The sequence below is a fragment of the Budorcas taxicolor genome, chromosome 10, assembly GCF_023091745.1.
Source record: "Budorcas taxicolor isolate Tak-1 chromosome 10, Takin1.1, whole genome shotgun sequence".
Classification (NCBI taxonomy): domain Eukaryota; kingdom Metazoa; phylum Chordata; class Mammalia; order Artiodactyla; family Bovidae; genus Budorcas; species Budorcas taxicolor.
Genome location: NC_068919.1, coordinates 77,667,504 through 77,680,443, shown reverse-complemented (window position 1 = coordinate 77,680,443; position 12,940 = coordinate 77,667,504). Strand labels below are relative to the sequence as shown.

The 12,940-nt window shown below is 44.8% G+C and overlaps 1 protein-coding gene across 1 annotated transcript in view; it reads right to left on the bottom strand.

The window, feature by feature from the left end:
- ARG2 (arginase 2) overlaps positions 1 to 2,156 on the bottom strand; it is a 39,732-nt gene extending 37,576 nt beyond the window's left edge. The window contains exons 1-2 of the mRNA XM_052646450.1: positions 2,003 to 2,156; positions 975 to 1,047 (exon numbers count right to left, since the gene is read on the bottom strand). Coding sequence (XP_052502410.1) covers positions 975 to 1,047; positions 2,003 to 2,113 — 184 coding nt within the window. The 5' untranslated portion in view covers positions 2,114 to 2,156. The remainder of the gene's footprint in view (positions 1 to 974; positions 1,048 to 2,002) is intronic.
- Positions 2,157 to 12,940: the final 10,784 nt, after the last annotated feature.

Here is a 12,940-nt window from a genome sequence, read left to right as displayed (position 1 = left end):
AGGGAGTTCATTAATCCTGTTTTAGAGGGAGATGACCCACCCCTGGAATGGACTCAATGATCAGCAGAAATTTCTAAGCAAGCATGGGGAGGGGATTTGTAGTCCACCTAGCCTCTGTATTACTGTCTCCAGGACCTATAGTTCCCTACTGCCACGCCTTTTGCACTTTATAGCTCCAGAAGAGGTATGTGAATGGTCCTAATGTAACAGAGGAAATGGCCTTGAATAGCAGCTAGAAACTTTTGAGTTCGATATAAGACACTTCTTACCATAAGGGTATTGGAATTCGGTGCCCTGTTACTAAAAAGCTTTTCCATTACTAGACAAATGGCATGTATCTGTGGGTGGGATTTACTTCTGGTTCTGTATGTTTAGAACGCTATCCTGATTACAAGACAGCAATATTACTTCTGATTATCTGGGTTGTCTGTGAAAAATGCACATGCCTGGGTCCCACCTCAGAGCCAGAAAATCAGATTAGTCCTCAGTGAAGCCAAGGAATCTCTATTTCTGACAAGTAAACCCAGTTATTTTCATTTGGAGAACACAGATCTAAGTCTCTGCTTACAGTCATAGCAAGTTCTTAAAACTAAGGAGGAAACAAATGACTTGAAGACAGGAAACTGGTTAGACGGATCAATCAGAAGGACCTCTGACTGAGTTAGGAGAACTAGAATTTCGAGGAAAGGTTGACTGTCCAGTGGGAGCGGGAGCCAGCATCCTCAGCACCACTTTGCAGTCACCAGCACTTTCTCCAGGTCCTGCCTCACTCCACCTCCTTGCCTTTCCCATTCGCTCTTTATTGCAAGAAGACTTTGCCTGAAGACTCCTCCATAGATCTTAAGCTGCAGGTGAAATCCAAGGGAGGATGGGAAGTGCTTTCCAAGCACACTGTGAAGTTCCAGGATACAAGAGAATAAGACTCTGAACTGGCCTATTAACAGCCTTCAGGCTTCTAAAATCCAGCCACTCACCCAGATCCGAGAGCCTTTTGATCAAGCCAGCTTCTCTTACAGCAGCAGGACCACATTCCACTCCTTTTCTTTTCTGTAAGTTAAATTAGAGCTAGATGTGAGGGAAGATGACTGAAAATAAGACCATTTTAGTTTACAAAAAATACAGAAGTCTGCAATAGTATTCTTAGTTTCCAGCAGATCCCTCTGGAAACCTGTGACAGCATCAGGCCTTCCTTTTATTCTTTTAATCTGAGTTCTGATCATTTCAATCTTTTAATCTGATCTTCTGATCTTTGCAGGGAAGGAGGAGAGAGACAACAACCACTGGATTCAAATCAACCTCCCAAGTCACTCGGTGTCGGTAAGGGCAGGCGGAGGTAAGACTGAGGCTGAACCATGTCAGAATCTAGCTGTCGGGTGTGTGCATCGCTGTCCTGGGCTGAGCCCTGGCTTCTCCATCAGTGAGGTCTCCAGAACTGCAGGTTTCTTTCATTGAAGAGAGGACAAAACAGCCCCTTCAGTCTTCCCGCCGCTGGAGAGACGAGCGCCGACTTCCTTTCCAGTGAACGCTCTTTCTGAGAATAGACCCTGGAGGCTTAAATCCTCGGTCGCTGTCTTTAGCCTCTCCGCCCTCGATTTTCCACCGGGGATTTTCCTCCTCCAGGCCCTCTGTGAAATCCTCTCCCGTCTTTCCTCTCCTCCATCACCCCGAGGGGAATCCACCTCTTTCTCTCTCCTCGGAAGGGAGGCTGAAGAAACCCACCAGGCCGCTACCCCCAGTCCGCCTCGCAAACAGGGTGCCCTCCATCCATCCCCTCCCTCCTGTCCCATTTTCTACCGGGGGGAAAAAAATCCCACGTGCTCTTCCGGCGTCCAATCGCGGGAATCCACCACCTCATCCCCCTCTCCGTTCCTCCCCATCCTCTCCTAGCCTCCTCGTTCTTTCCACCGGTCCCGATTTTCTCCGGGGCTCGAGTGAGGGGTTTGGGGGTGGGGGTTTGAGGGGAGAGAAACCCTGCCCCAAAGTGCTAGGTCCCAGTCCTCACCTGTCCCTGGGAGAATGGGGCTCCAACGACAGCCACGGAGTGGACAGACTTCTTCCGGACGGAGTGCACTTGAGTTCGGAGGAGACGCGAGAGATGGCTCCTCAGGGACATGATGGGCAGCGCAGGAAGTAGCAGACGCAAAGGTCTGCTGCGTGCGGATCGCCGCTTGAGGTGAGCGCAGGGGCGGGCAGCGCTTAAAGCCTAGCGGCGCGCGCCGCCCCGCCCCCGACCCGTGACGTCACCGCCGCCCGGCCCCGCCCAGGCCCCGCCGCCTCGCCCCCAGCCAGCCCCCGGCACACCTTCCTGCAGGCCCCGCCCATTGTTGCTCCTTGCCCCTGCTCTCGCTGATGTCACTCGGCTCGCGTCGGGGCTCTCGGGCCAAGGACATGCCCCTGCCGCTGACGCCACAGGGCCAAGATCGGGGGCCTGGCCAATAAGAGGGAGGTCCCGGAGAGGTGTGTCTCTTGGCGGGAAGCGGCCGCCGCCCCCCCGCCTCAAAATTCGCGAACTCAGCGGAACTCGCGAACCAACCAACACGTACCTAGGCTCGAGGATCGTGACTCTTCGCACAAATGCACGCCTGGCAGATGCCAGTTCTACGGAAGAGTTGGCTGGGGCTGGAACATGTCCAGCCCCACGTGAGTGCCTGGCCAAGACCAAGCTGGTGTCCATCGGCTCTGTTTCATCTCAGAGCTCAAGGTCCAGGAAACGTGCTTATCACCCCCTTTGGGCGTCAAAGGCTAGGAGATATCCAATACAGATTAGAGCTCTCCGGGAGGGGCATGTTAATATTAATAACTCACCTATTTTAGGTATTTTGGATGTGAAGATCAGGATTTATAAATTACCTTCTAGGCGTTTTCAGTTCTTCATCTGAATAATGGGAGTACCGGTTATTAAAAAACAAGCATAGCAACATATCTGAACTACTTCTCAATATTAGGGAGGCTAAGGAGCTGACAGGGGCTCTTTATTCAGTATCTCATATAATAACCTCGGATATGCAGATGACACCACCCTTATGGCAGAAAGTGAAGAGGAACTAAAAAGCCTCTTGATGAAAGTGAAAGAGGAGAGTGAAAAACTTAGCTTAAAGCTCAACATTCACAAAATGAAGATCATGGCATCCGGTCCCGTCACTTCATGGGAAATAGATGGGGAAACAGTGGAAACAGTGGCAGACTTTATTTTTTTGAGCTCCAAAATCACTGCAGATGGTGACTGCAGCCATGAAATTAAAAGACGCTTACTCCTTGGAAGGAAAGTTATGACCAACCTAGATAGCATATTAAAAAGCAGAGACATTACTTTGCCAACAAAGGTCTGTCTAGTCAAGGCTATGGTTTTTCCAGTTGTCATGTATGGAGGTGAGAGTTGGACTGTGAAGAAGGCTGAGTGACAAAGAATTGATGCTTTTGAAGTGTGGTGTTGGAGAAGACTCTTGAGAGTCCCTTGGACTGTGAGGAGATCCAACTAGTCCATCCTAAAGGAGATCAGTCCTGGGTGTTCATTGGAAGGACTGATGTTGACGCTGAAACTCCAGTACTTTGGCCACCTGATGCGAAGAGCCGACTCATTGGAAAAGACCCTGATGCTGGGAGGGATTGGGGGCAGGAGGAGTAGGGGATGACAGAGGATGAGATGGTTGGATGGCATCACTGACTTGATGGACATGAGTTTGGGTAAACTCCAGGAGTTGGTGATGGACAGGGAAGCCTGGCGTGCTGCAATTCACAGGGTCGCAAAGAGTCAAATATGACCGAGCGACTGAACTGAACTGAAAGAGCTGACAGTAACTACTTAAAGTTGTAATAGTAATATTCTAATAACCAACGTAAGTTCTAAGAACTTTTAGCCCTCTAACAATTCCATAAAGTAGTGACTATTTTAAGGTCGTGGAAACAGGATTAGAGAAGATATTTACTTTTCCAAAGTCAGGAAGCTTGTAAGTGGTAGCTACCTGACTCTAGATTCCAAGCCCTTAACCATGACTAGAGTCTTACAGGAATGACTTGTAAGGAATGACTTATAGGAATCTGGACATTAGCCCTATCAAAAATAAATTTTTATATAAATAGCTGAAGAATTTTTCACCTGATGCCAACTTACATGCTGCTCTTTAAAATATTTCAGAAGTCTCCATGGCAATGTCGTAATTCCAAGGAGCTTTAGTACTATAAGACAGGTTTTGTTAGTTTGTTTTTTGGCTGCGCTGCAGGGGCTTGTGAGGGATCATAGTTCCCCCGACCAGGGGACCAGGGATCCATCCAGTTGTTGGCAGTGAAAACACGGAGTCTTTCCCACTGGACCACCAGGGAATTCCTGCTGCTGCTGCTAAGTCGCTTCAGTCGTGTCCGACTCTGTGCGACCCCATAGATGGCAGCCCACCAGGCTCCCCCGTCCCTGGGATTCTCCAGGCAAGAACACTGGAGTGGGTTGCCATTTCCTTCTCCAATGCATGAAAGTGAAAAGTGAAAGTGAAGTCGCTCAGTTGTGTCTGACTCTTCACGACCCCATGGACTGCAGCCTACCAGGCTCCTCCGTCCATGGGATTTTTCATTTTATTTTTAAAGGCTAAATTGTATACCTGTCTCCCCCTGCTGGTTTAGAAAAAGGTGTCTTTGAAGCCTTAGCAAAATAAGCAGAGTATTACTGTGAGGCAGTGATTTTGAAAGTGTGGTCCCAGATCAGCAGGGTCAATATTTGCATGCTTGGCAGAAATGCAAATTACTGAGTCTGACCACTAAACATTATTGGCTAAGTAACTCTGTGGGGGTAGGGCACCAACGGCCTGGTTTTTAAACAAATTCTCCAGGGTGGGGGAGTGTGGAGAGACTGGATGGGGCTGTGCTCAGGAAGTCACTGATTTGTCACCCTTGAGCAGGTCCTTGTAATTATCTAAGTGTGTTTTTCTTGCCCATCGACCCATCCGTTGTTTTGCCCTTGCTATGTTTTCAGAAGTTGATACTGTCACAGATTACCTCAGGTTTTCCTGGAAACCTCAGCTCATGAGCACCTACTGTGAGTCACCAGATTGATTTTCTAAAGTATTACATGAATCTTGCATGTCACTTTCACTGATCTTCCAACACCTACAGTTTACTCACAGGTAAATTACTAGTTTCCACAATACTATACATCAGGGGAAAGCAATGGCAACCCACTCCAGTACTCTTGCCTGGAAAATCCCATGGACGAAGGAGCCTGGTAGGCTGCAGTCCATGGGGTCGCTAAGAGTCAGACACGACTGAAGCGACTTAACAGCAGCAGCACCATACATCAGGGGAGTGAATAGTAGATTTTTATATCACTATTATACTTAAAAATTATTAATTTTATATATCTGAAATATTTTATAATTCATTTCTTTAAAACCCAAAGTTCAAATAACAGGCAGGTCTGCTTTTATTTCCAAATAGGTATTTATTTTCAAAATAAGTAATTAAAGATGATATTCTAAAATTACATAAAAGAATGAGTTAAATATTAGAAATTTATTTTAAGACTTGTAGTACTCTTTTATAGTATAGCTCTTGGACCTTTCCTCAGGTCCAAACCAGCTGGTTCTCTTTTTCTTCTTCCTTTGTAGAAGAACCTAGAGATTCTGCCTCTGCAATTCACTGGCTGCCAACACATACTCTATCCTCTGATAGGTTGCTGGGAGTGTGTGCTGGGGGTGATAGGTGCAGGGTGGTCAGTAGGTAAGACCTGATGATGGTATTCAGAGATCTCCCTGGTATAAATACTCCACAAGGGCTATCATTTCAAGCTACCATTGTGATGTCACTGAACATGAAACTGAGAAAATGTGCTCATTATAAAATATTTTCACCGTATGTATACAATCAACATAAATAACCTCAAGAGCATAAAATAGTAAGATATAATAAAATAATTAGGCATAAAGTTTTGAGTATATCTTTTAAATCAGATTTACTTGTAAGTTTATATAATTTGACTTTTAATGATGGCAGTATTTAACAACTGGCTTGCAAAATTCCTGAAAATTTGACAATAGGATCTTGTGTGTGCTTAGTCGCTCTGTCGTGTCCAGTTCTCTGCAGCCCCATGGGGACTGTAGCCCGCCAGGCTCCTCTGACCATGGAATTTTCCAAGCAACAGTACTGGAGCAGGTCGCCATTTTCAGCTCCAGCAGATCTTTCTGACAGGTGGCTAAAAGCAGTGCCCAGCACACCACTGTTTACTACAAATCTAAGGGAACTCAGAGAGGACTAAATTGCAAATTCTCAAAGGCAGGAAACATGACTCTTTCTGTTCATCATTTGATCCTTTCCAGAGTACAGTGCTTGGCACATAACAGGAGCTTGGTAGTGAACAAAACATACAGACTTTTATGAAGCCCTTATTCATGGTCCTTGGTCTATGGCTCTGATATGGTAAGTGGAAATTTCCAAAGGGCTGAGCTCATTGACCACACCTTTTGCCTCGAAAGTCTGTGTGTATACTCACTCGGCTGTGTCTGACTCTTTGTGACCCCATGGACTATAGCCCACCAGGCTCCTCTGTTCATGGGATTTTCCAGGCAAGAATATTGGAGTGCGTTACCATTACCTCTTCCAAGGAATCTTCCAAACCCAGGGATCAAACCCGAGTCTCATGCATTTCCTGCACTGGCAGGCAGATTCTTTACCACTGAGCCACCTGCGAAGCCTGACTCTAAAGTTTAGAGCCTCTTAGTTAAACTATTCATGTATTCATTTATTGTCAATATTTAACACATTTGGAGATTGTCAATATTTAATGTGCAAAAAAAACATTGTTCTATGTGCTGTTGACAACGACAGATAAAATCTCATCACTCCCAGTACTTACATTCTAGTGGGGAAAACAATCAAGTAGATACATAATTGAGCAAGCTCCTGCGAGACAGTGGAGGACAGGAAAGCCTGGCGTGCTGCAGTCCATGGGATTGCAAAGAGTCGGTCATGACTTCGTGACTGAACACACACACACAGATACATAATTTCAGATGGCAGTAAATGGTATGGAGAAAATAATGCAAAGTAATGGAACCAGATGTACTGTTTTAGAGAGAAGGGTCAAGAAAGGCCTCTCCAAACTGACATTTGAGCCAAAGACCTGAATGATAAGGAGCTACTGTAACAAGTTCTACGAAAAGAGCCTTTCAGGCTTTCAGGAACAGCAAGACCAATAGCCCTAAGTTGAAACCAGCTTATGGGTCTGAAGAACAAGAATGCCTATATAGCCCAAATGTCCAGAGCAGAGGAAACACGGTGACTTGGGTCATGTTTGTAGGTGGGGGTCAGATGTCAGGGGCATCGTTGAAGAGGATAAACTTCAGAAAAAGAATTTTTACAGAAAGGCAGAAGATTAATGTTTCTGAATCTGCATTAGGGAGTTGGGAAAATGTGGTCCCTTCTTTCTTGCTTTTCCATCCTGGAGCTGGGAGAATTCATACAATAAAGGTAAGGAAGCTGAGGATGAGTTCTAAGGAGGGTAAGACATAACAGTCTGTTTACCATGCAGTGGGGATTCCTGGATTCAGTAGAAAGCCCGAAGTGAGGGGAATAGAAGAGGGGATGTAAGAGTAAATGACTGGCCTCATTGCCTGCCCAACCAGTAGTTCTGTGTGGAGGGAGGTGCCTGAGCCCCTCACATACTCATCACTACCCCCCCACCTTCACCCTCATCCCCGCAACACAGAGAGGGTGTTTAATTTTAGCCTTGATCAGTGATAAAGAAGTAAAAACAGATCAACAGCTGCCATCAAAGACCAAATGAAATTTAGGTGTGAAATCTCTTTTAGTGCCAGCAGAGGCTGGGGCTGCAAAGGACACCAGAACACTTTGTCCTTTGTTCAGGTTCTACACTACAAACAACCTTCAAGCCCTTTGCACCTTACTGTTCTTTCTGTTTAGGGCCTTACTTCCTTTCCCTCCCTCCCTCCCTTCCTTCCCTTATTTAATTCCTTCTCATTCTTCAGGTTTTTAGTTTGAAGTCACTTCTTCAAGGAAGCCTTTCCAGACCCTTCAATGCTGAGTTAGACATGATAGTACTAGCTAACATTATTGAATGATTACTATATACTGCTGCTGCTGCTGCTGCTAAGTCGCTTCAGTTGTGTCTGACTCTGTGCAACTCCATAGACGGCAGCCCAAAAGGCTCCCCCGTCCCTGGGATTCTCCAGGCAAGAACACTGGAGTGGGTTGCCATTTCCTTCTCCAATGCATGAAAGTGAAAAGTGAAAGTGAAGTCACTCAGTCGTGTCCGACCCTCACCGACCCCATGGACTGCAGCCTTCCAGGCTCCTCCATCCATAGGATTTTCCAGGCAAGAGAGCTGGAGTGGGGTGCCATTGCCTTCTCCGTACTATATACTAGATACCCGCTTAACGTGGTACAAGTGTTATTTAAATTTTCATCACAATGTAGTGAGGTAGGCACTGGTATAATCTCCATTTAAGACATGGAAACCAAGACTTGGTAAGGCAAGGTCATTTGCTCAGGGTCGCAGAGGAAGTGGTCAAAAGCGGAATCCAAAACCAAGTCAGATCAAGGGTATTGATTACCCCTCCGCTGGTTCACTGCAGCCTCTGACTTACAATCATCCATTTAGAGGATTATCTCTTTCTCCTGGAGAGCAACTTCTTTGAGAGCCTGAATGGTGTCTTAATATCATTTAACACAGTGGCTGGTACAGGAGGGGTGTTCAATAAATTTCTATTGAATAAATAGATACTAAATTACATATGTAAGTGTCTTTTTAAATTGGAGTATAATTAATTTACAATGTTGTGTTGGATTCTGGTGTACAGCAAAGTGATTCAGATTATATATTAATACATATATTTTCATATTCTTTCCCAGTATCAGTTCAGATCAGTTCAGTTCAGTTCAGTCGCTAAGTCGTGACCGACTCTTTGGAACCCCATGAATCGCAGCACGCCAGGCCTCCCTGTCAATCACCAACATCTGGAGTTTGTCCATCAAGTCAGCGATGCCATCCAACCATCTCATCCTCTGTCATCCCCTTCTCCTCCTGCCCCCAATCTCTCCCAGCATCAGAGTCTTTTCCAATGAGTCGGCTCTTCGCATCAGGTGGCCAAAGTACTGGAGCTTCAGCCTCAACATCAGTCCTTCCAATGAACACCCAGGACTGATCTCCTTTAGGATGGACTAGTTGGATCTCCTCACAGTCCAAGGGACTCTCAAGAGTCTTCTCCAACACCACAGTTCAAAAGCATCAATTCTTTGGCACTCAGCTTTTTTCACAGTCCAACTCTCACATCCACACATGACAACTGGAAAAACCACAGCCTTGACTAGACGGACCTTTGTTGACAAAGTAATGTCTCTGCTTTTTAATATGCTGTCTAGGTTGGTCATAACTTTCCTTCCAAGGAGTAAGCGTCTTTTAATTTCATGGCTGCAGTCACCATCTGCAGTGATTTTGGAGCTCAAAAAAATAAAGTCTGCCACTGTTTCCACTGTTTCCCCATCTATTTCCCATGAAGTGATGGGACCAGATGCCATGATCTTCATTTTGTGAATGTTGAGCTTTAAGCTAACTTTTTCACTCTCCTCTTTCAACAAAGTAATGTCTCTGCTTTTTAATATGCTGTCTAGGTTGGTCATAACTTTCCTTCCAAGGAGTAAGCGTCTTTTAATTTCATGGCTGCAGTCACCATCTGCAGTGATTTTGGAGCTCAAAAAAATAAAGTCTGCCACTGTTTCCACTGTTTCCCCATCTATTTCCCATGAAGTGATGGGACCAGATGCCATGATCTTCATTTTGTGAATGTTGAGCTTTAAGCTAACTTTTTCACTCTCCTCTTTCACTTTCATCAAGAGGCTTTTTAGTTCCTCTTCACTTTCTGCCATAAGGGTGGTGTCATCTGCATATCTGAGGTTATTGATATTTTTCCTGGCAATCTTGATTCCAGCTTGTGCTTCTTCCAGCCCAGCATTTCTCATGATGTACTCTGCATAGAAGTTAAATAAACAGGGTGACAATATACAGCCTTGACATACTCCTTTTCCTGTTTGGAACCAGTCTGTTGTTCCATGTCCAGTTCTAACTGTTGCTTCCTGACCTGCATACAGATTTCTCAAGAGGCAGGTCAGGTGGTCTGGTATTCCAATCCTTTCAGAATTTTCCACAGTTTCTTGTGATCCACACAGTCAAAGGCTTTGGCATAGTCAATAAAGCAGAAATAGATGTTTTTCTGGAACTCTCTTGCTTTTTCCATGATCCAGCAGATGTTGGCAATTTGATTTCTGGTTCCTCTGCCTTTTCTAAAACCAGCTTCATCAGGGAGTTGACGGTCCACGTATTGCTGAAGCCTGGCTTGGAGAATTTTGAGCATTACTTTACTAGCGTGTGAGATGAGTGCAATTGTGTGGTAGTTGAGCATTCTTTGGCATTTCCTTTCTTTGGGATTGGAATGAAAACTGACCTTTTCCAGTCCTGTGGCCACTGCTAAGCTTTCCAAATTTGCTGGCACATTGAGTGCAGCACTTTCACAGCATCATCTTTCAGGATTTGAAATAGCTCAACTGGAATTCCATCACCTCTACTAGCTTTGTTCGTAGTGATGCTTCCTAAGGCCCACTTGACTTCACATTCCAAGATGTCTGGCTTTAGATGAGTGATCACATCATCATGATTATCTGGGTCATGAAGATCTTTTTTGTACAGTTCTTCTGTGCGTTCTTGCTGCTTCTTCTTAGTATCTTCTGCTTCTGTTAGGTCCATACCATTTCTGTCCTTTATTGAGCCCATCTTTGCATGAAATGTTCCCTCGGTATCTCTAATTTTCTTGAAGAGATCTCTAGTCTTTCCATTCTATTGTTTTTCTCTATTTCTTTGCATTGATCGCTGAGGAAGGCTTTCTTATCTCTTCTTGCTATTCTTTGGAACTCTGCATTCAGATGCTTATATCTTTCCTTTTCTCCTTTGCTTTTTGCTTCTCTTCTTTTCCCAGTATAGGTTATTATAAAATATTGAATATAGTTCCCTATGCTATCCAGTAGGACCTTGTAATTTATCATAAGTGAGTTTTAAAAGAAGTCATGTCTCTGTACACAGTGTACACAGTGCTGTGCTTAAAATGGATAACCAGCAACGACCAACTGTATAGCACATGGAACTCTTCTCAATGTTATATGGCAGCCTGGATGGGAGGGGAGTTTGAGGGAGAATGGATACATGTATATGTATGGCTGCATATCTTCATTGTTCACCCGAAACTATCACAACATTGTTAATTGACTATGCTGCTGCTAAGTCACTTCAGTCATGTCCGACTCTGTGTGACCCCATAGACGGCAGCCTACCAGGCTCCCCATCCCTGGGATTCTCCAGGCAAGAACACTGGAGTGGGTTGCCATTTCCTTCTCCAATGCATGAAAGTGAAAAGTGAAAGTGAAGTCGCTCAGTTGACTATACCCCAATACAAAATAAAAGCTTAAAAAAATTAAAAGAAGTTATGTCTCTTTACGCTATGAAAGTTCTGAGGATGTAATTACCACTCTTATATGGGGCAGGGAAGAACTCATGGAACTGGTGCTGAAGCTGAGCTTAAGGATTTTCCAGGAGGAATCTGTAGGGTGTTTGGAACTTCAGTGATAGAAGTGGAAGGAGAAACTCAATAAATATTTGGGCTCCCACTATTTATCAGATAGTGTTCTAGGATCTGGGGGTATAGTGATAAAGAGTCCAAGCTCTCCTTGAGACATAGAATTATAGGTATTGATTTGCATGATAAATAAAACATGTGTGATAAATAACATAAGGTAATGTGGTAGAGAGTATGTATGCGGGAGAACTTTGTCAACCAGTGCAGTCAGGGAGGTGAGGGACAGAGGTTAAAAGTAAGGAGCAAATGAAATACGGGGTACTGAGCTGCAGTTTAGGAGAGGTTTTAAGCCTGGGTGAGGTGGAGGATAGTGTACTAGAATAAAATATATACAATATATATTATAGAGTAACAGAGGTTAAAGCGTCTGCCTCTAATACGGGAGACCTGGGTTCGATCCCTGGGCCGGAAAGATCCCCTGGAGAAGGAAATAGCAACCCACTCCAGTATTCTTGCCTGGAGAATCCCATGGACGGAGGAGCCTGGTGGGCTACAGCCCATGGGGTCACAAAGAGTCAGACACGACTGAGCGACTTAACTTAAGAGTAACAGAATGGTGGTGCTAGAATGATAGTTCTAAAAGAATGAATACGGACTTCCCTGGTGGTCCAGTGGTTAAGAATCTGCCTGCCCACACAGGGGACTCAGGTTCAATCCCTGTTCCTGGAAGATTCCACATGCCATGCTGGAAGAATGCTAAGCCCTTATGCCAGAACTACTGAGCCCACACCATAGAGCCTGGACTCTACAAGCAGAGAAGCCGCTGCAGTGAGAAGCCTGCGTACCACAACTAGAGAGTAGCTCCTGCTTGCCGCAAGAGCAGCAAGAAGACCCAGAACAGCCAAATATAAATAAAATTTAAAAGAAGGATTGTGTGTGTTTTTTTTAAAAAAAGATGAAGAGACCACCAAAGTTGTATGAAAATTATTTTAATAATATCTGATATGAGCCATAAAAAGAACATTTAAAAAAAACTTAAGGAGAGCCTCCTGAAAACACAGTTGCCATTGACTCCCAGCCCTCACTCCACTGAGGGATTTTCCTGATTGGGAAATGACTGACCTTTAACACCGAAGAGGGAACCGGCTGCCTATTGACATCAAAAAGCCAAACAGAATTTTCCATACTTTGAAGTATGAAGTCCTCCCCACTTCTTCGTTTGTTAAGTTGGTGTATATAGCTTTACTCTGGCTATTCAGTGAGTTACTCTTACTGAGTAACTTCCTTTCTTCCTGTTAATCTCTTGTCAGTTAATTTGCAAGCCCCCCCACCACTTGAACTTAAAATGGCAGAGGAATATATTTCTCCCAGCAGTTTTC